This window comes from Malurus melanocephalus, unplaced genomic scaffold (assembly GCF_030028575.1).
Source record: "Malurus melanocephalus ecotype Western Australia unplaced genomic scaffold, MMel_1.1 scaffold_473, whole genome shotgun sequence".
Lineage (NCBI taxonomy): Eukaryota > Metazoa > Chordata > Aves > Passeriformes > Maluridae > Malurus > Malurus melanocephalus.
In genome coordinates this window covers 356,975-381,974 of record NW_026623705.1, presented here as the reverse complement: position 1 = coordinate 381,974, position 25,000 = coordinate 356,975, and the positions used below count along the sequence as shown (strand labels likewise).

Sequence of the window (25,000 nt, the reverse complement as noted above, 5' to 3'; positions counted from 1 at the left end):
CAGCTCTTTAATCAAAAAAGATGATAATATTTTTTGTAATAACCTATTAATTTAATTGGTCACGAAGCATAAAATACATCATTTAAATTTAATTGACCCAGAAACTAAGAAACAATATTTAAATTAACTAAGCTAGAAATTTTCATGATGAGGTAATAAGGCTATTGCATTCCCAAGCTCAGAGGAATGTTTTCACAGCTAATTGTTAAAACTTAGTTTTGACTTGGGCTCAGGGAAGACTACTACGAAATACACTTGCCCTGGGTAACTTCAAACCCTGTGTTAATATAGGCTGGGGGCACAACAAAGATGCTGAAATAACTCTTTTAACTCCACAAAAAGAGCAAGAGAAACAGAATCAGGCACCATTTAAACATGGTACCAAATGTCTTGGTGTTTTGAACCATTTTACTGTTTAAAAAAAAAAAAAAGAAAATACAAAAATGTGTATAATGTATTTTCCCCTAGAAAAAGACAAGAGGGGAAAAAAAAATCTGGGACAGTTTTTCTAGGCTTTCTTTGCGAGGCCTGCCACTGAAGATTGCATTAATGATCTCTATTTTTGTATACTGAATAAGTCAAATCCATTTGTCACACTGCAAGTGATGGCATACTTAATTTGGATATAGTCAATTAGCCTGGGCTAAGCTCCATAGCCTGCTGCGCACACCTCTATTTTGTATTCTCTCTTTTTCCTTTGCCACACGTAATCCCATTATGACGGACAGACAAAGAGAAATAAACTTGAAAAAAAAAWTWRRAAAAAAAAAAAAAAATCAAAGTTTCGTCCATCGCCTTCCAAAATGCAACTAAGTGAAGCTGCCGGTTTTTGCTYGGGKTTTTTTTTCCCCCTACCCCATGAGAAGTCTCTGTTTGGCTTTTTTGGTGTCTTGCAGGTTAGCGGGAGAAATGTAACTCATGCATCAACTGCGGTTAGACAGATTTATGACACTTTGGGGACATGCTCTTTCCTCTCCCTGCGCTGCTGCAGACCGCTTACATTTTGCAAATCAGTCTGTTGCCAAGACGACGGGCTCCCCCACCTCCCTGGCTGCTCCTTGTTTTGTCATGTGCTCGGGGATGGATAATAGCATCAATGTATGGCGGCGTCGATGTACGGCAGCGTCAATGTACGGCGCGCGCGCGCACGGGGGGTTTTGGGAGCTKGGAAAGCTTGAGCTGAACCAGAGGGAGAGAAAACCCGAAGGAGCCCAGGCGTAGGATGGATGGATGGAAAGGAAGGAACAAGCATGAGGCTATGGGCAGGGAGAACATAGGGGAATGCAAGAAGACAAATATCCCTCGGACAAAGTGAGAACAAAGACCTTGTTTGTACTTACTTCCCCCTGGCTTTGCCATTGGTTACCTAGGTGAAGGTTACATGTAGTGCCACTGCCCCTCCATGCCCATATTCATGCCCATTCCACTCATAGGTCCTAGAGGGAGATAAAAATCCAAGAAGATGCCAGAAAATGAGCAAAGTCAACAGATAGTGCCAAAAGCCCCTTTCCAAAACACAGCACGGCAGAGGGTCCAGGACTGCTCGAGCGAGGAGAYGCCTGGTTTCCCTCGGTGGTGTGCAAGGCAGGCAGAAGACAGGTGAGGCAAGGCAGGCAGCTGGGACGGCGGCGGAGGGCAGAGGAGTGTTTACCTGTGGTGGTGTGACCAAGGCCACCCAAAGGTGRGCAGTGCTGGCTTACCTGGCGCTCGGATGCCCATGTGCTGCTGGCCGTCCATCACGAAGCCTCCCATGGGCTGTCCGTCGGGGTTATAGGGTGTCCCTTGACTTACTGCAAAGGTGCAGAATATTTCTTTTTAGCAACAGCCAAAAGAGTCACCGCTTCTCACAGCATCAAGACATAACCCCCTCAACCCAGGGGGTACCAATGCTGGCTCTAAAAGGAGGGGAAAACATCTACTGTGTGAATTTAGCGGCTAGACTAACAAGCGTACTCAGTTTTGGCTTTATTTCCTTCTGCAAGTTTGGAAATGAAGTTAGCAAACTGAAATCTTGAGACATGAGGAGCCCCAGCTCCAGCTGCTGCCGCTGCTGACGTCAATGCACAAAACCTGCATAGGAGCCGGATTTTATGGCTAGAATAGTCACACTGAAATTGCAGTGTGTTAAATTACGCCCTTGTGCCTTCAAAGGGCAGGACCTGAACACGTCCATGCCAGCTATTTACGTCTAATGACAAATAATCAAATGTACTTGAAGAGGAAGTGTGGCCCAAAGGCATCTTTGGACAACGATGGATTTGGAGAGTTTGGGAGTGAGACTCTGAAAACAAAACCAGCRGGGAGTAATGGGTGATCCTCGATGGTAAATACACACAGAGAGCTGTGAGCCAGGACCCCAAACAGAACTAGCATGTGAAAACTTAAGGTCTTTCAAAAAAAAACCAGAAATAAATACCCTCAAAGCAAATAGCAAATGCTCAGCAATCCCAAAAGAAGAGCCAAGGGACAAAAGCACCCTATACAAGTACCACTACCTGAACTGGAAGTTTTCACTGTACATTAAAAGCCAGCTTCAGAAGTAAGCTGGCTTGGGTTATTAAAGCACATAAAGCTCTACCTCATTGAATGTCTTTGAACTTTACTGAGTCCCACAAGTGATTCTGACCCCTTTGCCCTTTTGACAGGTAATAAAGTTTACAGCAATTCCACACCAAGCCATGCACCAGGGAGTGGTCACAGGAGCAGAAAAAGCTGGGAAGGAACACTCCAAACAACTYCTAAAAAAATGTAAGAATAATTGGGATCAGGTACAAAAAGTCCGGTCACAGAGCAGGTAATTTAAGTTTTTCTTTTTGAATTTTCAATGTCTTTTTTTCCAAAATGATTCGAGTCATAATGAAAGAAAGCTGGTTGTATTTTAGTTGTCAATTAATCCCAGCATTCATTTCTCATTTATTTACCAGGTACCGGACCTCCCGGTGAATGGCTTGAAGACTGTTTTTCCCTGCATGATTTGAATACAGTAAATACTGGGGACTTGCCTGCTCGATTGGACTGGTCTATCATGGGCTGAACTATTCTTCTTCTAGCATTAATAAACCTGCAAGAAAAAAGAGGAAAGCAAATGGTTAGGGAAGGGATGTCTTCCACCCATCCCCAAGCCCTTTTACCCTACTCCATTGGGCTGYGTGGGGATGCAAACCCTGCTAAACCTCTAACCCTGATGACCTCTGAGAGCACGAGCTTGGGGTTTCCAAGCTGATTTATGTTTGCCTGCCTTTTACCACAGTCGGACACTTCCATTTCATCTTTTCATGGGGGAATTAGCCGAATTTTCAGGAAACAATGCCAGCAACGCTCTTCTCAATACAGAATGGGGCACCAAAAAAACAAAAACGTGTGAAGCCGGCGAGATGCTCGTGAGGGCATCTGCTACCTCCCCCCTCATTAGTGTCATTTCTGCCTTATGTCCTCTGAGTTCTTTTTCCAATTTTTTTTTCTTTATCAAAACCTGCCCCTACCTCTTGCAAACCTAATTCCCTTTTAATGCCCACTATTAAGATAATGAACTGTGATGGCAGAACCCCATCAAATGAGGGAACGTCTGGACTTTTATCACCRCTAAGTCACACTGCTGGGGACTTCAGAGCCATGCATTCCTCCTAGCCATTTCTTGGTGGGCTTTCTCCCCCCTCCCTCTCTTTATGCAAAGTCTGAGGGGGTCAAGGCGAGGTCATAGCTTTACAGTAATTGAATTTATAATCCTGTTTTCTCCAGCTAGGCCTGACCATTTACAGCAAACATCTTGTTAAACTGTAATTACTGGACTACTGAAAATTCCCCCCCGAACAATGAAAAGCAGATCTTTGGAAATAATAAAAAAAATGAGGGAATGTAATTTTTAAAAAGAGCTATCTGCAACCCCACTCCTTGTGTTTCTGTTCTTTGCCTCAGTTAGTCTTGCAATGCTTATTTGGAAATAATCAAAATAATTTGGAGCAAAACAGAAGAAGGAGAGAGATCACAACTATCCTGATCTCCTCATGGTGCTGAAATCAAGGGGCTGGAAACCACAGCTGGGAACCTGTCTGAACAAAGAGCATTTGAAGAATCTCTATTGAGGTTTCACTTGGAAGAAAGTTTACTCAAAATTCATTTGGAAAAAAATACCCATCAAGATTTAATCACAGCAAATCTGCATGATCAGACTTTGCACTCTTTATGAGAGAGAAAAAGAATAATAAAAACACGTATGCCACAATATTTACTAGTAAAGGAAGAAGTCTGAGTGTGGGCTAAAGCGTATCAGACTTGTAAAACGGGATAGGAAAGTCCACAAAGGAATACTTGATGCTTGTTTTCATTGCCTTTGCTTGGGGTGGCTTAGCAGGAGCTCTCCCACCACAGAGATAAAGCCACCAGGATCTTTCAGCAGGAATCAGCTCTGCCCACCCACTCACCTACACCAGAGGRGAGAAGAATAGCAAACTGCTGCCCCATGCTGTTTCTTTTGCCCTCATCAAAGACCAGCACAGTGATTTCAGACTCCTCCYATCTCCCATTCCCCACTGACACCCATTACCCCAACTCCTGCAAAAATTRATCAAGATGTTGATCTTTACCAAATCTGTCTTGAGGAAACGGGCTCAAAGGCACCAAACCCGGCTGCCAGTCTGGAAGCCTTACACCTGAATTAGGTCATGTTTTGTCAGCAACAGTATTGGATCAATTTTTCTACACATTTCCAATAAACACCCCTCTCGACTCCAGCAAACAGTGTTGCAAATCAGTTTATCATTATCTTGTACAAACCATGAAAATTAGAATCATGTGAGCAGAAGGTTAGACTAATTCTCCTTTCTCATTATAAGCACAGGTGTAGCACAAACACCATGTGAAATAAGCAATTAAAAAAAATCTGCTTTTTTCCCCCATTAGCTGCCTTAGCTCCATGACCAATTAGAAAATTGTTTAATATCTGTAATCTGCATTTGCAGAAAGCAATTTTCACAGTAACTCTTCSAAGTAAAACAACAACACAAAACCCCAGTGCCTCAGCCATTTCTTTTTGGGAGTCTGGCAAGGCTCTTGCTGTGTTTAGTCCATCATTCTCCTACCCCACTGCCAGGACCTGGAACTGTGGTGGGAGGAGAGGGGTTTTGGAGCTGTGAGAGTGACTGGTCACCAAAATAGCTTTTACCCCAAATAAATGCTGAGCTACATTAGGCACCTCAAGTTCACAACCTTTTCTTCATTCTCCTCCAAACTAAAACCACCTCTAAGGGGAAGGGAGGGGAGATCTCAAAATAATAAACTACACTATATACAGTRTTGTTTATATACTAATATACCAGAATAAACTATGTGTCTAGAGTTTACCAATAATTACCCACAAGATGTGTCTCTGGTAAAACATAATCTCACCTGTTTGCCCCGCGCTATCATTTGGGATACCTGCTTTAAGAACATTTTACACACAGGTACTTAACAGTTATCTTCTTCCTACGCATTTGTGTAAGTATTTTCTATAAGTAGCAATTCTGCCAAACAGCTCACTGTTTGGATGTCTTTGGGGGGAATTCAGACACAAGAACATTTTCCTTCTGGGCAAAGTAATAAAATGACATTCTCGCTCCTCCCACTAGAAGTCAAACGGAGGTCAGCTCCCCATCCTTGTATCTGTTTAAATAAACTGGTCCAGCTGTTTGTTTCCAGGATGCCCTTTAACCTTCTGTCCCATCCTCCCTGCCTTTGTAACACAACGCTTTACTTTGCATTATAGTAGACTCCAAACCACTATGCATTTAAAAAAAAAAAAGAAGAAAGTATTCACTTTCAAGTTTCTTCCTGCATCCCAAACCTGGAATTCGTAAGAACCTATCAGATTAAAACAATTAATGTAGCTTGCCTTGAGAGAGCACAATGCAGTGCTGTGATGTTTATAAATCACATCTGAGAACTCTTYGCAGGCAAAACTGCGAATTAGCTGTTGCTGCAGAAATATACGGGCATGGGGTTAATTTCTTCCTACTCTTAGACTTTTTCTTTGTGAGAAGTGCCAGCATCAGTCTTCGAATTTCCAAAGTACCAGGCYAATTTGAACATCAGCAAAATGATGGAACAGAGAAGCTACAGGAAAAATCTCCTTCCCCTTTTCGCAAATGCTCATATTCATTGATCTTTAGAGAAGGAAACACTAAATCACTCTAATCTTTAAAAGTTCAGAGAAATCAGGACCTAAAAAGATATTTGCATATTAACTGCTACTGAAAGGGAGTATTATCAAAATACAATTCAACATAACAGTTAAGACAGATCTATAACCTTACTCATGTGAGTAAAGACCTGATCAGGCTCAAAGGYTTGCATAAAGTATTTTTCCCCACACCGGTGCTATATGTTGTGGTACCTATGCTCTGATGAGGAAGGGTTTTTTCTGGTTTGGGTTTTTTTGCCTCAAAAGAGTAGGATCAAGAGTGGCACAGCCAACATTATCCCTCACTGCACAAGTTGCACCCTGCAAAGCAATGCCTTGGGCTGCCTTTTTTCTTTTTTTTTTTTTTTTTTTTTTTTTTTGTAAGGAGAAGGATCTGGCACAGAGAAAACATTTGAACAGTTGGGCAAACACAGAAGTTTGAAGTATTTTCTTTTTTTTTCTTTCCAAGTTAACTTTTCCTTGTTCTTTTCAGACACATGGGATTGCACTTCCTGCCACGTCCCAAAAAAAGCAAGAAAAACCCGGCAATTCCACCTGCATAATCCTAAAGACGAGGAGGAAACCCTCTTTTCTCCCATTTGCATTTTCCTAGGATGTTTTCTCTTAGGCTTCTGGCCTGGGGTCTGTCTCCAGAGGTCAGTGGCAGACTCTCTGGCTGGCACATTGCTGGTCCCACGGGTGAGCTCCAGCCCAGCCCCGGGGATGCAGCAATCTGCCTCTGCACTCTGACCTTCAGCTTGGCCGCCCTGGCTGCCACGCACAAGTTTTGTTTCTTCTCAGCAAGAGGCTGCATGGCCRGTGATGACAAAAGACTTATTTTAGTTGGAAATTGGCTACAATAATAGCAGCCAGAGAGCAAGGATTTTCAGAGGGTCACCAAAGCCTCCGAAAGGCACAGCTCGCTAAGGCTCAGGTTACAGCCCAAGTGACATTTTCTGCACAGATCTGTTCTTTCTCCCTTCCCCTTGTATTTCACTTCTGTTGAGTGAATARAACAAGACCTTCCTCTGCTGTCACAGATTTCCAAAGTCACCTTTGCTCAAGAATCGACAGAGCGATTGTGGGGACTTCCAATTTGCARTCTTCGAATGAAATTTTCCAGGACCAGCTGTCTGAAAGGAGATGCTGAGACTTTGCTGTCTATTGAATTTTTCTCTGCCCCCAGCCCTCCGAAATGAGGAGTTTCACACCATTACTGACTTYTGCTACTCAGAGTCACAGGCTGCTCCCTCTCAGTATTGTCCCAAAGCACCACACACCAGAAGTCTGAGTCTCACTAGCAGTGCCAAGAAATTCCCGAAAATCTCTCTGCCTCATTTTCTCCTTGAGCTCCTTCTAGCAAACCAGGCGTAAGAAGAATGAGAAAGCCCASAGTACCTACAAACCCCAGTGCTAAAACCTCTCATGCCCCTCTGAAAAAACCAGGATCCCGCTTGACAACAAACAAATCATCATTTTTATAACAGACGCCAAAGTAAACGTAGCACTTCAAACTGGCAAATAATTCCCTTGTAAAACCAGTTTCACTCYTTTCTGCATACTGGGATCCTTCATTTATACAGCAGCGAAACAACATTCTCTATTCAGCACTTAATTCCTCAACGCTTAACAGGTTTATCTCTAATAAAACCAATTTAAATGGAAAGTGTGCTATAAACCAAGATTATTACACTTCAGTAACTRCTTTATTCCTTATTTTAACATATTTTCATTTTTTTTCTCTGTGTTTGTTTTCCAGGGATTTTTAAAGAAGTCAGTTAAAGAAAAGGAAAAAACATGCCACCACAGAAATTATTTTAACGAATACTTTCAAATGTTTTAAAAACAGCCATGAAAATAGCAAGCTGCCTCAGTAATTATGAACAGAAAAAATAACTGCAGACTTTTGAATGGTAATCACATCTCCCCATCCCTAAAATGAGAAATAAATGTTAAAAGAGTGCTTACTGCTGTTATTAGAAAGTTCTGATCCTGAAGTCAGTTAGTGAGCTTAATGACCCGTAACTACCAGTCATTAGCAATCCTTGCTCTCTGTACTCCCTTTATTTGTAAAGAAAAAAAAAACCAAAAACCAAGACACTCAAGAAACTTTGTTCAATTTAAAGTCAAACCTTATGAAGTCATGTTTGGCAACTTTTCTTTCTCCTCCTCTTCCGAACCAAAGACAGTTCAGGACTGCAATACATCATTTACAACACTAAATGGAGGTAGGGAGGGAAGAGAGTACACGGGTTGCTAACCGCCCCCTCCAGACACGTAATATTGGAATACACTCCAAACRCAGAGAGCCATCCATCAGGAGCATCAGAAAGGTCTCCTGCAAGCTCTCCTCTTCCTCCCTCCTCTGCTGGCACAGCACCAAGAGCCAGGGACTCTATATRGGGCTGAGGGGTGTCGCAAGACAACATTGGAGAGTGAATTAAATAAAATACTATGCAAAAACTAGTGATGAAAAACCACTAATTAGCTGACAAATTTGATGTAAAGCACTAATGAAAGCCATGTGTGGTTCTGCAATTTAGTTTTAAAAATAGCTTCTGACTTCAAGCATTACTATGTGACCCCACCAATGGATTCATGTTGTGCATTCAGAAAAGTTGCTTTCAAGCAGGAGAGTGCTATCGAATCTCTCCCCAAGCCAAGTCTGCTAATGCAGCGAGCATATCGAGGGCAAAAATAGAAAGCAGAGAGATGAGATCAGGTATGTGCTCCTTGTAAAAGAGCTGGCTCTGCCCTACATTTTGGCTGGSCCAGCACGCACCAGCTCTACCTCTGGCCACCTCCTCCTCTCCACAGCCTTTAAGCTTGGGAGCCTTCCCCTCTCTCTCCTTTCTTCTCAAATCACTGCTAGACACATCCTGCCTCTAAATAAAAAGGCTACGTTATGTGGAGCACCATCCCATGATAGGATCATGGAATCCCAGAATGGTTTGAGTTGGAAGGTTCCTTGAAGACCATCCCATTCCAACCCCTCCTTGGCAGGACACCTTCCAYCAGGYTGCTCCAAGCCCCATCCAAAYTGGCCCTGAACACTTCCAGGGATGGGGMATCCACAGCTTCTTTGGGCAATTATTACAGCATCTCACCACCTTCACCTTAGGAACAGGTCCCAATATGTGACCTAACCTTGCCCAATCAGTACCAACCCCACAGGACAAGATGCAGACATGGTGATTGCCTTGGGGTAGCAGTGAGCATGGTGGTGGCCTTTCCTCTGGACACAGAAGGGATGGCAGGGGGCTTTTCTTTGGAGGTGGGACCCATAAGCTCCTGGCCCTGCTTCTCCCTTGGCCCAAATGATTCCTCAGCCCCACCTCTCTGCAGGGCTCRTGGCCATGGCTGCCTGGTGAGCCTTTCTAGAGCAAAGCTGGGCAGCAAAAAATTCCTGTCTTGCAAAATTTTGCCTGTATCCCAGTAGGATGGAGCTAAAGCCTGTTTCTATTTATTTGGGTAGTTCTGAATGAAAATTACAGAAGGGACTTGCTGGGGAGTGGTGAAAAAAGCCAGTGTGGAAGGACTGCCTGAAGATACACCTCCCTGCTCTGCCCATCTCCTGTGCCCTGCTACACCAGAGGTGAGCTGCTGYTGGCCTTTCTGGTATGCTTTCCTCCTCCTCCCCTCCCATCTACATATTCCACTCAAAAAAACTCAGCCAACATGGAACACTTCCAGTGAAAATCCAGACCCAGTATCCAGGCGTCTCCCCAGCGATGCCAGGGAGTCAGAGCAGCGTTGCAGRTCTTGGCTGCACTGGGGAGAACTCTCAGCAACCTCATTCCCTGACACCACAATTCCCTCGGGGTGCAAAGCAGATGTAAACTCGCCCTCAGCAGCCAGATGATGTAAGGGGAAATCTTTACATGGCAAAGCGCCAGCGGAGCTGACCTCCCGTCTCTTCCCTGCTCCTAAATCCCAGCGCAGCTGTACTCTGCTGATCTCCATGTGCCACAATTAGCCTTTAAGGAATATGGCAAGGATTCATGGAGTGGAGCAGCACTAAGGCTGCTCTAACTCCTGCCTGGCCCCCATAAAACCTTGCCTCCCACAACAAAACCTTGCCTCCCACAAAAACACTTGCACCAGAGGGTGTGCAGGCTCTCTCTGAGCTTTGAGAGCAGCTCAGGTTGAGATGCAAATCTCCCAGATCAGKGTTTTCCTCACACCTCTGAGAAGGGTCTGAACATCAACTTCCCTCCCATCTGATGCTTCAGGAGAGCTCCTCTGTAACTTGGGTCCTGATCTGGTGCACACCAGCAGTGCAACACAGCAGCTTTTCTTCAGCAGATCATGTCAAACCAGCATCCCAAGCCCCATCTGATGGCAGGGATTAAGCTGGGAATGGGTGAGAGCTGAGAGTAAAACACTGGCTATTTCTCTGAAAACACTCCCCCSTATTTCAACAATTTAATGTCCTCTATCCACCCAGCATAATCTCTTTTTTAAGGGAATGTACAGCTCACGAGAACCTCCTCCATGATCTCTGAGCTTTCTCATGCAATACAAATATTCTAAAGACAGGSGGTCCTCCTTGAGGTCCAAGGCTTTTTCCATACATCAAATCCTGAGCCTTGTCCAAAGCTTTTTCCCTGTTCCCTCCTACCCACCACACGTACAGTATGGGAGTGGGAAGTTGGGCCTTGTCCTCCAGCCCAAGCAAAAGAACAGAGGCTGCTCCCACACCTGGCTGCTGGTTTAAATATCCTCCCACTCACTGAAGGGTGTGAGAAACGAACTGTCTGTACTCCTGGATAAATCTGTTCATCCTCTTCATCTCCAAAAGGCAATGAAGGTCACCCCACATCAGTCCTACAGCCTGCAGGGAAAGAAGAAGCAAGCCCAAGGTGGCCAAACCAAAAGCCTTGACAAGTGTCCCCGGGAGAAAACACTCTCAGGGTCCCCAGAGAGAAAATATACTGGAATTCTATATGGGATCTGTGCTTTGCACATGAAATAGGCTTTGACATTGCTCGAGTTACACCCYGAGACACTGGTTTGGGGTGTTGAGGGAAGCTTTGATTCCTGTGGTTGTGTCTTCCCCACCACAACCAAGACAACAAATACAAGCACGTTGATGTGTTTTATGTGATGTGGGCACCTGAAAAACTGGTTTGAATTCTTTCTTCTTCTTTTTTTTTTTTTTCTCCCCAGAAGCCACAAAAGATACAACTCTGAGTCACAGCCAACCTGAAAAACAACCCCACACTTCTGAACAAACTCTCCCTGCCCCGAGACATCCTACTTCAAAACATTGTTTTCTAACCACTACTAATAGCCTACTTTGTAATCTACTTTATCTAAACATAATTTCCCATTAAGTGAAGTAATTCATTTTGCTTATAATCCTACTACTGACAGCGTTATATTCAGGGCAGAAGAAAAGACACCMTCAGAAAACACCAACAAAGCACACACAGGGAGGTCAGAGGAATGTCAAAGATTAAAAGAATTTGTGAGACCAGAGGACAGAGGAAGCTTAGGGATCAACCCCCAGATGGTACAAACCACCTTTATAACMCAGGTGGGATAAATCTGAATTCAAAAGGAGCTCTTGGTATCGAGCTTTATTCTTAGCCTAAAAAGCCACAAGAACTACAGTGCCCGGGCAAGGGAAAAAAACAATAACCAGTGAAACTGTTACATGACCTAGATTTCATTCAACAACTGTGGAAGCAATATTTTTTCAGCATCTGCTGCTGTTTTTTTTTTTTTTTTATTTTTGAAAAGTCAAAGAAAAGGCACTGTCCTGGTTGGTGCTCAGGCTGGAGTAGCCAGTCATGCATCACTTACACCAAAATCATTTCAGGGCAGGCAGGGCAAAACACACGCCCTCGAAAGCAAGTCCTCACCCTTCCCCTCTGGCTGCATCTCATTTCTGAGAAAAGAAAATTGGCTTGACCAAGAAAAAGGCAACATTTGCTCCATTTTTACTATTTGAGGCTGAGTTTTGAACCAGGTGCAGCCTGGAGCAAGTGTCTGATTTAAGTGTGAGAGGGTCTCTGAGGGCACCTCTCCCCACGTGTTGGTGTTTCAGCTTGTGATGGTTAATCACTCCACACCAATCTCAGCAACTGTTGACACAAAATAGGTGGAGATCAGGTCTGTGCAAGCACAAAATACCAGAAAGGCAAACTGTATGTAAACACACTTCAGATAGCTATGACAAAAATAGACCAAAGCCTGACTTGCAAAGCAATGACAAGCCATTACTCTCCCCTCGTCTTTTGTTTTTTCTCATATATAGAGGGCATGTTTTGTTTTGTTTTGTTTTGTTTTGTTTTGTTTTAATGTATATTGAGGATATCTCTTGCACTCAAAAGAAACCAAGAGTGGATTTACAGAGACAGTGCAAGCTTTCCCCTTGCTTCCAATGCAGCACTTCCACGATACAATAGTTTCCTGAATGGGCATTTTTTTAAAGCCAAACTCTTGTTTTGAGATGGTTCACACCTGAATCTCAGTATTTTTAAACAAAAAGCAGCAAGCAAAGCATGCTGACCTCTACCCTGATCCTACAGAGCAAATCTAGAGCAGGAGAGGAGAAAAGAGCAAGTGGCAAATGTTTGCATGGTGCTGTTTCATCTTATTTCCCCAGCACCTGACATCGCACTCGTTACAGAACAATGTACTGACTAAAAAAAAGTTTGTCGAGTACAAGACCACCCCAGAAGAGGGAAAAGAGGATTTTTTTCTTGGCTGCATATTAACTTCTCAAGCAGCGAGCACCTTTTGCTAGTCAGGACTATTGGAGGGTAAACCCTGTTTGCGCTGTGTGATGCTCTGCAGTGGGAACCGACCTTACTGCCTCTCAAAAAAATCCTCTATGTGACTGAAATAAAGGTTTTGGGGTGTTTTTTTGGTACAATGCTCAGGGTGTCACCAATTAGTCTGCTAGCTTGGACAAAACGATTGCACATTTGCTTTTGAAATAAATGGGGTTTCCTCTGCTGTTTTTTTCCCAGCCTGAATCCAGGGGCTGTCTGAGCAATGGTTAGAAACATCTTTCCTTGGTGCTCCTCAATGGGATGACCCTTGTTTTGGGACAGTTTGAGGGTTGTGGAGACTCACAAAGCTGGACTGAACAAGAATCCCAGGGTCTATTAGGTGTGCATCTTCATCCCCAGCTGAAGGCTGGAGGCCAAGGGGAGCATTTCCCCAWGAAAACTCTTTACTGGTCTCCTCTGATCAGCTGACCCCTTTGGAAAAACACCCATGTGCCATGCCAAAACTGTACTACTACTCTTTAAACCCACGCACCAAACTCAAACCCCACATATTTGAACCACTCCACTGTACTTTTAAATGGCTTTACTGGACTAAAAAAAGGAAATTCCAGCCCAAAATCCKGTGATCCGACAGTACCTGATGGCTCTACATTCACAACTCTTCTCCCTGCAAGCTATTTGCTCAGCTTTTCTAATAATACCTTGACTGCCTGGCAGCTCTCCAAGGCTGTCTAAGGCAATATGCAAGCTAAACATTTTTTCATCTGATTTCAATATTTTCTTATGAGTAACTATACAGGATTTTACCKAGTGAGTATTCCTGATTGCTGTAATTTAAGAACAGAGAAATAGGCTACAGATGTAATATTATTATTACAATTGGCATTCAAGGTGAAAGGCATAACAATTAGCTAAGACTTAGTGAAAACATAAATGTAAAAATCTGCTTGAAAAATCCGGCACATGGTACGTTTAGAACAGCGAATTTACCGCACACATTCTAAGCTGCTCAAACGATACAATTCACCCAGCAAGACACTTTTTACAATAGTTTTCTTGGTGTTTTGTGGTTTGTTTTTTTTTTTTTTTTGAGTGGGATGATTTTCATATTGCAAACACCTACTGTCTTATTTTACTCTGGAATATCAAACAATATGTATTTGTTAAACCCAAAACATATATTCCTTCTTATTCCTATTTTTTCCTACTTTTGCATGCATTCCCACTGACAAAACAATTTAAATAACAACTGTATAAACATTCTTGAATCACAKAGAGAAGAAAAGTAAATTGCCTCTGAAATCTGATGGTGAAGTTCGTATTGCTGAAGTTGAGAGGATAATTTGGGAATGTTTTAACATTTACAAGTAAATAAGTACTTATATTTACTATATCTGATTACTGAGGAAAGTATTTGTTRTGTTCTTACACAGATTCAGATTGAATCTTGACCTTTTCTCATTTAATCTGTTTACTGCAACAAAAGCAGTAATAGATACAYCTGAAAATAAGCAGATATTTTATTCAGCAATGACTAAAAAATCCCTGTGTGCAATGTGCTCGGCAAACCAAGTATCTTCCCTATTTATTGTAGTCTACAATTYGGTAGGCAGCAGGGGTGAAAATCCAGCCCTGCATATAGGAGCAGCACCTGCTTTTGCTATGCTCCCTCCCTGCTGGCCTCCTCCCCCACTTACACCCTAAAAATAGTGCTTAAGTGGGACTAAAGTGGTGCMCTGGTCATGTGCTGGCCTTTTGCTCAGGGTGAATATCACCCTCAGTGAAGGAACYGTGCAAAGATGATGTCTCTGCTGAATGCCCAGCCCCGGGAAGGAGCTGTTCCATCCCCTCCAAGGGACTGGCATGGTGTTAAACACATGGGAAACACCAGACAGCATTATCAGCTGGATTTGGGGGTGTTTGGGATGTGCCTCAGATACACCAAACCCTTGGCCTGCTATGACATAAAAACAACAGCGGGAAAAGAGGGGCCTGGGACTGTTTCCCAAAAGGTGGAGAGTTGTGCAGCCACTCCTCTTTCCCCTGCCCCTTTGTGGAGGGGCAGGCAGGGCCTTTCTGCATCTGCCCCATCTGCATCTGGTYCCATCTGCACCTCTCCATCTGCATGTCCCAATCTGCATTCCCCCATCTGCTCCATCTGTAACCTCACCATCTGCAAGGCAGGACGAGCAGATGGACAGGACATTGGCAGTGGTGCTGCCCATTCACAGCTGGYTTTTGGGGAGCACTTCCCAGTGAGAAGAGTGGGATTCTCCTGTGCCCACCATGCCACTCTGCGTGCCCATGCCATGGCAAAGAGCTTCCTGCCCTGCCCCAAGCAACTCCTGCAGCAAGCTCTACCACTATTCTTACCCACAAGCAAAGAAATGGAGGCAGAAGGAAATTTCCTGCTGAAGAAGAGGTGTGAGGGGGCTAAAAGAGTAATAAATGGTTTCTGTGTGTCTAGGCCCTGAGCTGGCTGTGGTAACATAATAATACATATGGTAACATAATASAGTATAGTGGTCAGGTCTTCCTATCCCAAGCCCATCTCTGATTTTCCAAACTCATCCTTGGGCTACTCTTGGTTCCTTTTTGAAATGTCTTTCTTACAAAGTTTCAGTAAAATTAACTTCATCTGACTCCAAGGATGAGATTAGGGAATTTTTTTTTATTACCTTATTTGATAATTTTTTCTGATATGTACAGTTGGGGTTTGTCTTCAGTTTTCCTGTGAGGCTAGGAAATTATACACAAAACTGACATTCAAAGAAGCCAAGAACATAAAAATCAAGAACTCAAGAGTTAGGACACTGYATTACCAGAGCTGCTTGCACTCCAGTCTTGAATGTACTTCATATGCAAACAGTTCAGAGACCAGCTCATGCYACTGGTTCTGATAGGGCTCAAAGCCTCAAGCATCCCAAAGACAATTACAGCTTTATAAGAACAGGCCAGGCCATTATAAAATGTCTAAAAAAAAAAAAATATTTCTACAGGAAATAAAACTTTGACAAAGTTGAATGACTAAGGCAGGAAGAGAAGCAAACCAGTCCTGGTTGATACAGCTGCACTGGGGAAGAGGATTCAGCTCTGCTGCTTCCTTGGGCTGCTCGAGAGTAAATCACTGAACCCAAACTTTTCCCCATCAGTTATGGATTTGTCACATCTCTCCTCCAGACCCAAAACTGGGCGCTGGCACGTGAGACACCAAGGCACTCAAAACTTGGAGTTACCACGAAACAAGAAGTTTCAGTGATCGCTGGACATTAAATGTGAATAAATTCCTGTAATTTTGAGTCATCTCACAGTCCCAGACCAACTCAAAACTTGTGACTGTGCTGGACCTGGACTTCTCTGAGCCTCACTTCTTCCCCTGTGAACCAGGACACTGCTTCTCTTTCTCTTTGCAGGGGAACTGTAAAAAYACCACGCAGACCCACAACCTTGTAKGCATATATAAGCAYGTGGAGGTCAGGGAAGGACTTGGGTATTACAGCAGTAAGTGCCATAGGAAAGCCCAGCAGTAATTATTAATTCCATCTTCAAGCACAGTTTGAATACAGCTCAACAAACGAAGCAGGGAAGAATGAGGGCAAGATAAAATATTGACTAGCAGCTCCAGCATTGTCTGGGCTGTGCCCTAGATAACACAAGGGTATTTTAAAAAAAGAAGAATGGAAACACCTAATAAAGGCTGGAGCTTTAAGGACTTGAATTCTCAATATTTTTTTTTTTTTTTTTTGGATCATTTATATGCAGTTTTATGCAACACTATTTAGGGAGGCAGTCACATACAGACACACACATATAGAGAAGTTATACAAGCACATTATTCTACAAACATACAACATCTAGCTGGGTGYACCAAGACTCTTCTAAAACACAAACAAGCATCTGACACCTCATGCAGGCCTTGTTGAGATCTGCTCTCTCTCCTTCACAGAGTACCAGCAGTAATTATTTACCGTTAGCTCTTAATGCGAAGGGATTCAGCTGGGATGTAGTAAACAAGAAAACTGTATAGATTGTTCAATATAGCCTGACTGGCTCTCAGCTGAGGTAAGAAGTGATTGGCTCACACCTCCTGGATATTTCAATTTGCTGKTTTTATCACCCGGGAAAAGCACCTTATTAACCTGTACCTGATCAGGTCTCTACCATGTCCATATAGGAATCATACAAATGCCCCTTTTAGTTCCTATTACTGTGCTTGGAACCCTAAAGTGCTGTGGGGTTAAATAACCAGCACAACAGAGACCTGAACAGTTCATTTGGACTAACAGCATTTGAACTCTGCTACCTTCCTACCTTCCACAGATTTATTTTTGTTTTGCAACAGGGAAAGGGCTCCTTCTTCCCACAACAGAAACATCTGACAGAGGCAAAAAGATGCTCCTAGAAGGCAATGCTGGTGATTCATATGCGAAGTCTTCATGTGGGGGAAAAAAAAGGGAAAAATCCTCTGTGTGGATGATTACATTACTTAAAAAAAAAAAAAAAAAACAACCCAAGGAACAAGTCCAAGGAAAAGGGTCATGGTATTTTTGTGGTATTTTTGAAGACATGTGCCCTTCCATGGATATATTTTCTGGCAAATCTCACATCATCACGCCATTCCTCCACCATCAATAGAAGTTGTGTGCATCAGCCTGGGGAGCCCCAACACCAGGGCAGGCCACATGAGAAAAGCAACATTTTCTTTTTGCTACGGCCCAGAACTGAAGTGCGCAACCAGCACGTACTGAAAAGGCATTCAAAATATGACAAAAAAAAATTGTTTAAATGCTTTCAATCTGCAGAAAACAAATGCTCTCTTCACTGACTGGTCTGTGGCAAACTTCTAATTCCAGCCAGAAAATCCAGCATTCCCAGTCTGGGCTAACAACCATGCTACCAGACATGAGTTTATGTTTTTCATGCACATTTCATGTATTCCCACATGCTGTGTTGCTGCCAATAATTTATGACTGATCTGCACCCAGCCTGCCCTTCAGCATTTTATTTAATCTCTGCAACAGTGATTTACAATGACTCATCATTAATACAAAAATGTACATGTGTGTTAACAAGTTTGGAAGAATCTAAGGAGGAAGGCAAATTTTTTTTGTGAGTTGTGGCTGAATGACTTATGAGCCCACTGAAGAAAGGCAAAACCAACCAGAAATTATATGTTAGCTCTTCCCTGCAGCAAAACATTTAGGTAGGAGGAGTTTCTTCTGCACATAGCCTTAGGAGAAAAGGGACCCAGCAAAAGGTTTGAGAAGGTTGCCCCATAGCCTCCAGGATTTGGGAGRGGATGAGAAGCTCATTGGTCACCTCATGGCTGGGTATTTCCCATGCAATCGGAACACTCAGCAACAGCCTCACAGCCTCCTTGTTCCTTAGTATTCATTACAAAAAGCAGGGGCTGAACTGCCATATTTTGGCATCTCTGCCCACCAGCTGTGATTTAAGAAARCCCAGTTGCCTCTATAGTGTTAAATCCTTGATCCACTGGGGAGAGAAGGGGAATKATCTCAATAATTTATACAATTGTAACACCACAGCAGAATTAMTGAACTAGCTCAAGCAGAGGAAGCCTGCCCTACATCCACAAGATTTCAGCTATAATGTATTTTGACCTCATTTCTTTTTTTCCTTGCACATAAGGAACTTTTAAGAACACACCTGACATGAAGCCCAAGTAAAAACTCCTCATATTCAAGGTGAGATGGGTACTGAAAAACACCTTGGAAAGAACACTGAAAGAAAACCTACAGAAAGTAACTCTGGAGAAATTCCACCAGCTTTAGTTGAATCCATCCTACATTCATCATCCTGAAAAGTTTCTTTGATGGACCATCTCAAACTGACACAATTGTCCATGTTGAACCCTGTGCTGCTGGACCCCACAGAAGCAACACACCCTTACTCCACCCCATTGTCAAACAGGACCCCAATGAACACACAAAGCTTTTCAATGGGCCAAAGCACCCCTGGTTAAACTGAAGGACAGCCATAGAAATTAGGGTAAGACCTGGATGGATGTAAAGTTGAAGCAAACACTAATTTTTTATGGGTGAGCCAAAATGCTGTGGGTTACACAATCTTGTAACATGTAAATTTTGTGTTTARTGCCTTTTATTCCTCCGTTTCAAAGTAAGTGTGTTGGAAGCATACTTCATATATACTCTAAGTATTTGGTATTTTCCTTTATTCAGCATCTTAAAGGGCTTCAAAAAATTGATCTCCCARGGCTGCTGTGGGGTCACAGAAATTGATAACCCTTACAAGCTATGCTTATGTGAGCCCGCCTGCGTCTCCCAGATAGTGCACTTTGTAAATTAATCCTCCAAAGGCAAATATATTGTAAGTAGCTTGTTATCTCTAAAGTACTAAATTGAAGAATACATGGGATTATATTGACAGAAATTACATTTTCTGTAATGGGGTTTAATATATCTGAAATCTCTCCCATAGGCTCCTACTCTCTCTAAGAGAGAAGGGTTTGTTAATGTAGGTGCAATGGACATCAAGACCAAATTTATTCACTAAAATGGATTAGGCCATGTAATCAGAGCTTCAGTAATATTAATCTCTGACACTTATTGAACAGGAGGAAAAAAACAACTTTTGTCTGCAAACTGGCATTCCTCCCTCCCTTTTCCCCAGCAGGCTTGCTGTTTGCCTTGGCCATTTTCTGGGTATTACTTCAAAGAGGATAAGGTTTCCCATCATAAACACTAATCTAAAAATATTAGGACAATTAATTAGATACACTTAGTTTTACAAGGTATTAGATTGCAACACACTTCAAATATGACACTCTTTCTGGGATAGTGGGAGGAGCCCACATTCTGATGCAGTATCAAAGGGTAATAAATCAAACTTTTTTTTAAAGAGGTTTGCTGCTGTATGATACTTAAATCACGAGTAATTTTCACTGGTTGCCTTCACCACACCCTGGAGAGTTAGCAACCCAAAATCCACTGTGGAAACAGCACGGATCCTGACTTCCTTCAAATAAATCACCACAACAGAGGAGGGGCTTCACTAACCCTTAGCTGGAAAAAACTAATAAAATTGCTCCACACTGTACTTCAGCAGCAAAGAACCAAATTGTCCTCAAAGTTTATTCATAAACTGGATTTTAAAAACAAATCGATAAAGACATAAAAGGATGTCAGTCAAAAAGAAAAACCCCTCTAACAACACTACAAAAAGCATTGACAGTAGCCCCAAATAACAATATGCTCAGCAAAAATGGGACCAACTGTCCCTTTTTCCCCCCAAACATCTGAACCTCTTCCAAGACCAATGTTGTGCAAGTGGATGTGCCTTMCTACTGAAGAACAGACATCCCAGCCAAAAAAAGGACTGTTATCAAATGTAATTACACTGAAATCTTCCCAAATGATGGGAAAATAAAATACAGTAGCCAACCTCATAATTTCTACGCCCTGAAACCACTCACCTGATTATCCCACTTTTGTACCAAAAAAATATTGGGGAGGGGAACAAACGTGTSTCCCCAAAACCACAGGAATAGCCAAAGGGTGCCAGTGACCATATAGAAACACTGAGGAAAATTACTTACCAATTGTTCACTTGAAGTATAGTGAGCCCTGTGTCTTGTGCCAACTGCTTTTTCTGTTCTTCTGAAGGGTAAGGATGCTATAAGACACCAAAATAAATACAAACATTTAAAACAATGTGCTTTTTTTGACCTACTTTTTATTTTAAATTTAAAAAAAAAAACCCAAACCAAACCAAAACAGAAGCATGACATCTATTATTGAAAGGTGAAAATGCTGAGGTGTGTCACTCTTTTATAATTATTAATGGGCTACTACATCACTTAATTAATGGCAGTAAAAGACAAGCCAATTATAAAGATTAGTGAAGTGGAGAAATAACTGCCTAGGATACTGACAGTACCTTGCTACTTGAGAAGGATATTTGTTGCATTAGCTGAAAAGTTTTTGTTCTTGTCTCAAATGACCGATTAGAGTCAAATCATCTATTTTCCCCCCCTTTTCCCCTGCATTTCACCAAACAACAAAAGAATGTGATAAAACACTTCTCTGTAAAACTAAAACACACTGATGTTTTCTGAGATAGTGAAGGCAAAACTTGCCAGTGCCCCAAAATAATTTGCAAATAAGATCAGCATCCTGAACATAAACAAACGCCTGTGTTTTGAACACAGGCCAACAMAAGGTCAACAATCAGCACATTTTTGCCTGACATTAACATAGCTGTGCTGCACTAATCCTAAGAGACAGAAAATAAATACTCCTTTAATTGAAGATAATGTTATAATTCAATCGTAAGTTTCTTGTGAGAACTTGATTTGCTTTCTCAGAAAATTCGCTTCTGCATGAATACAGATTGCTTAATAAATCAACAGCAAAAACCACAGCCAAGTTGGAAATGTAGAAATATCATTTCTGTCCTTCCCATCTATGCAAAAATGTCACTGTCCCAAAAGGAAATGGCCAAATACTGCACATGTAATAGTTTCAAGGAAAAATCCTSTTTTGAGGATCTGCTCAACCCCTAACCTGGATGCCCAAGTCTCAGTACAMATCTGATTCAGACCTGGACTGCTGCAAGGTGCTTAACAACATTTCAATAAAGAAAATTTGATATAACTGGTTAGTCCAACACCATTTAACAGCTGATTGTCACAGTGTTTGCTATTATACACTCATCCCATACTTCCCCCCCAAATATTCCGTTATTCTGTGGATTCTTGTATTCTCCAGTGTAATATTACATGAGAYGTAAACTGAAACCTTGTAAAGCATAAGAATTTAAAACCTCATAAAATGCCACAATCTTACTGGTATTATAGCTATTTAGCAGATTTTATATATTCTTGTAAACAGCACGGTCTGACTTCTCGTGGCTATGTTACACACAARTATCACCTCAGGGATTTTTGTTGTAACTCCAGCAACTTCTCTTAACTCAATACACCCATTTCAAAGCCCCCCACCATGGCCATCAGCTCCATGAGAGATGCTTTATCCTTTATCACCCAAAAATGCAGAGGAATTATTCTTTTAAAAATACTTCTTTCTTGACAGGAAGCCCAKAGATGAYCTGCACACCTGTAAACCACCCCCTGTATTTTCTGTGTGTACATGAAACSGATCCAGAACTGCAAAGTGAAAACCAGAGGGAAGGGGATTTTATTTCTTTTTTTTTTATGGGTAATTTGCATTTTACACAAGCAAAAATATAGCATGTATTTTACCTTCTKCCTTCTACACACATTCATCCACAACATGCCCATCTATCTGAACACAACATTTTGCTTCCTTTCAACAAAAAAAAACCCAAACCCTACAGAGATGATTTGTAACATTCTCATCTTTACAGCCTACTTCTCATTTCATTACTTTGCTATCAAGCGAGGACAGAATTATTCTTTTTTTTTTTTTTTCTTATTTTGCTTTGCCACCTTACATGTGATCTAATTTTAAGTAATTGAACAAACTGTGTCTAATTTCATGCAGCAAGCAATAATTACTAGACAGCCTCTAGCTATTGGAATTGAGAAGTCTGTCTCCATTAAGCAATTTTCAATTGTTCTGGACATTTTTTTTTTAAATAGACAAGACTGGATAAAATTAGCCATCAAAATAATACTGTCACTGTAAAAATAATTGCTTTAAAAGTCCCACACTACAAATTCCTCACATTGTGGTATGTCTAAGGTCATCTGATTATTTTTTTCTTTCATATCCTAGTACAGCATAAACTTTTAATTTCATGATAAATCTGTAATTGCCATAATCACATGACAGCCTGGGATTTCACATAGCTAATCCCTCTTAGCTAAAGGGTCACAACGCGGCAGCCTTTTTAACTATGATTCGGTGTGGTTTAAAGTAATCTTAAATACTCAGCAACCTGATTATATAAGCTWTCTGTGGATCATACGAGTTGTTCCTTTGTAGACTAAAAATAAAATCAAATAATAAAAAAAATGACTTGACAAAGAATCAGCGTGCCACAGGCTAGGTTGCTATAAAAACATTCAAAGCCTTGTTGCATTCCYACCCACAGGGCTCGGAAGGCCTGTGCTACAGGCAAAGGCAGACATCACATTGCAACAGAGAGAGAGGGGAAAACCCTGAGAACTGCCATTTTATGAAGAAATAGGAAATTCAATCAGATCTGTTGCTGTTGGTCTTTATTCCTCCTGTGTAAAAATGACCAGTGTCTTCTGAAAACCTGCTAATGGTTGTTTGAACAACTAAAGACACATAAATATGGATATAGATATTTGTGTATGTATGTGTGTTATATTTGCATGAATATGTATAAAACATATCTTAGTCAAAYAGTTAAGTTTAAGGTAGTCCTGTGAGGAAGAGAAAGTTTGATTTGATCCTCATGGGCCCCTTTCAACTTGAGATATTCTATGATTTYAAGAAATATATAAATACATATGGAAGAATGCCTAAAAACACTGCAGTGACTCCAGCTGACAAGTCCACCTATCACTCTGGATCACTTTGGGATATCAAAGCAAACTGTTCAATAAACAGTGACTTGAGACCTTTACTTTGTTGTGTACATTAGCTTCTACCATTATCTCTTAAAAGCTTAATTATTTGCAAACAATTGATCAAGATGGGAATTGGAGAAAAGAGACACCGGACCACCGGGAGAGCTGCAATGCATTAGGAGAGCAAACAGAATTACCTTTASGTCTTATAATCAGAATTAACGATTGGGACCGTGTGCAGGGCAGCAGGAGAAGCTGTAACGCTCATGCTGGACTGTTTTCCATTTGATCTGCATTAACACCTCGAGTGGAAGCCATAAAATGGTGATTACAGATGGGAAGGCTGACCCTCTTTCCCAGAACCAGCCCAGCTTGTGTATACTGGAAGGCTGAAGACAGGCTTCCTTGCCAAGGCCAGAGGAAAAGGGCAAATCCAAGGGGAAAMACAAGTAGGAAGCAAGCAGGTTAAAAGGAAAAAAAAATTAAAAGGGCATTTAAAGMAATAAGGCTGACAAGAGATAAGGGCTCTGAATTTGGCTCTGATATTTTCTGATAAAGCCTGCTGCTTCTACAGAACTATAGAGCAGCATCCACCAAATGATATGAGACCTTGTGCTTTTCCCTYTCCATAAATCTAGCACTGAAATGCRGATTGTTTGGCACCATTAATGTGTTTTTGAGGCTCTGTGGTATTACTTTTAATAATGACTTAGTACAGAAAGTGATTGCTTAATAACACCATCAAAGTCTGCATGCAAATGAAAATTATCCCTGGGGGATTTGCCCAGGGTAATATGAACAGTTAAGGAACATTTGAAAAGGTAAAAATAACTATGCAAAATATGAGTCAGAGCAGTCGTTTTAGCAGTAACAAAGAAATCAAAGTGACAGAGAGAAAAATTTAACTTTCCATCATATTTTCTCGTCACTGTTTTATGAATGGTATTTAGCGAGCAGTGTTCTTAATAAAAGCCCATTTTTTAATGCAGCTGAGAGCATTTTTAGCAAGAGAAACAATAAGACTTTTTTTTAATCACCTTTGACTACAGATGGTGGGTAAAGTCTCCAGTAGGTATAGATGGAAAGCATCCAAGGCTGTCTCTTAACGCTACACCTTGTCCAAATTTACTCCTTTTCTCAAATTTTCCACCCCAGGCAGCAAATGCTGGATGCCAGGACAGCGACAGACTTTATCTTTTCATAACCCAGCATCAACAGCACTCCCTCTCTGCCTCCTCTGCCTCATAATTATGCCAGAAAAACGGGAAAATAATCCTGCCCTTCTCACCCCCCAGATTACTAATTCCTCACGGCAGCGCACCAGCTCGACACCAAGGCTGCCAAGCAGCTCTAGCACAGCACCAGAAGCAGTCCCCAGGAGAAACTGGAAACCCAAATCCCTGCTCCTCTGTCAGRAGGAGGCTGTGGCAAGCATCCAGAGCTGCCCTTATCGTGGCAGTGCCGTCGCTTGGCTGACCGTGCCRGGAGAACCTTTTCAGAAGCTCTTTAATCCCCTTCCTCCAGCCCTCTGCCTCCTCCAGAGCTCAGTGTAAGGCACCAAGGTGAGATGACCTTGAGCTAACTCTGGTAGGTGAT

At 42.0% G+C, this 25,000-nt stretch overlaps 1 protein-coding gene across 1 annotated transcript in view; it reads right to left on the bottom strand.

Moving 5' to 3' along the window:
* Positions 1–25,000, bottom strand: part of LOC130582247 (homeobox protein Meis1-like) — a 106,608-nt gene that overhangs the window by 3,120 nt on the left and 78,488 nt on the right. The window contains exons 9-11 of the mRNA XM_057380835.1: positions 20,480–20,556; positions 3,003–3,061; positions 1,701–1,790 (exon numbers count right to left, since the gene is read on the bottom strand). Of these exons, the coding sequence (XP_057236818.1) occupies positions 1,701–1,790; positions 3,003–3,061; positions 20,480–20,556 (226 nt within the window). The remainder of the gene's footprint in view (positions 1–1,700; positions 1,791–3,002; positions 3,062–20,479; positions 20,557–25,000) is intronic.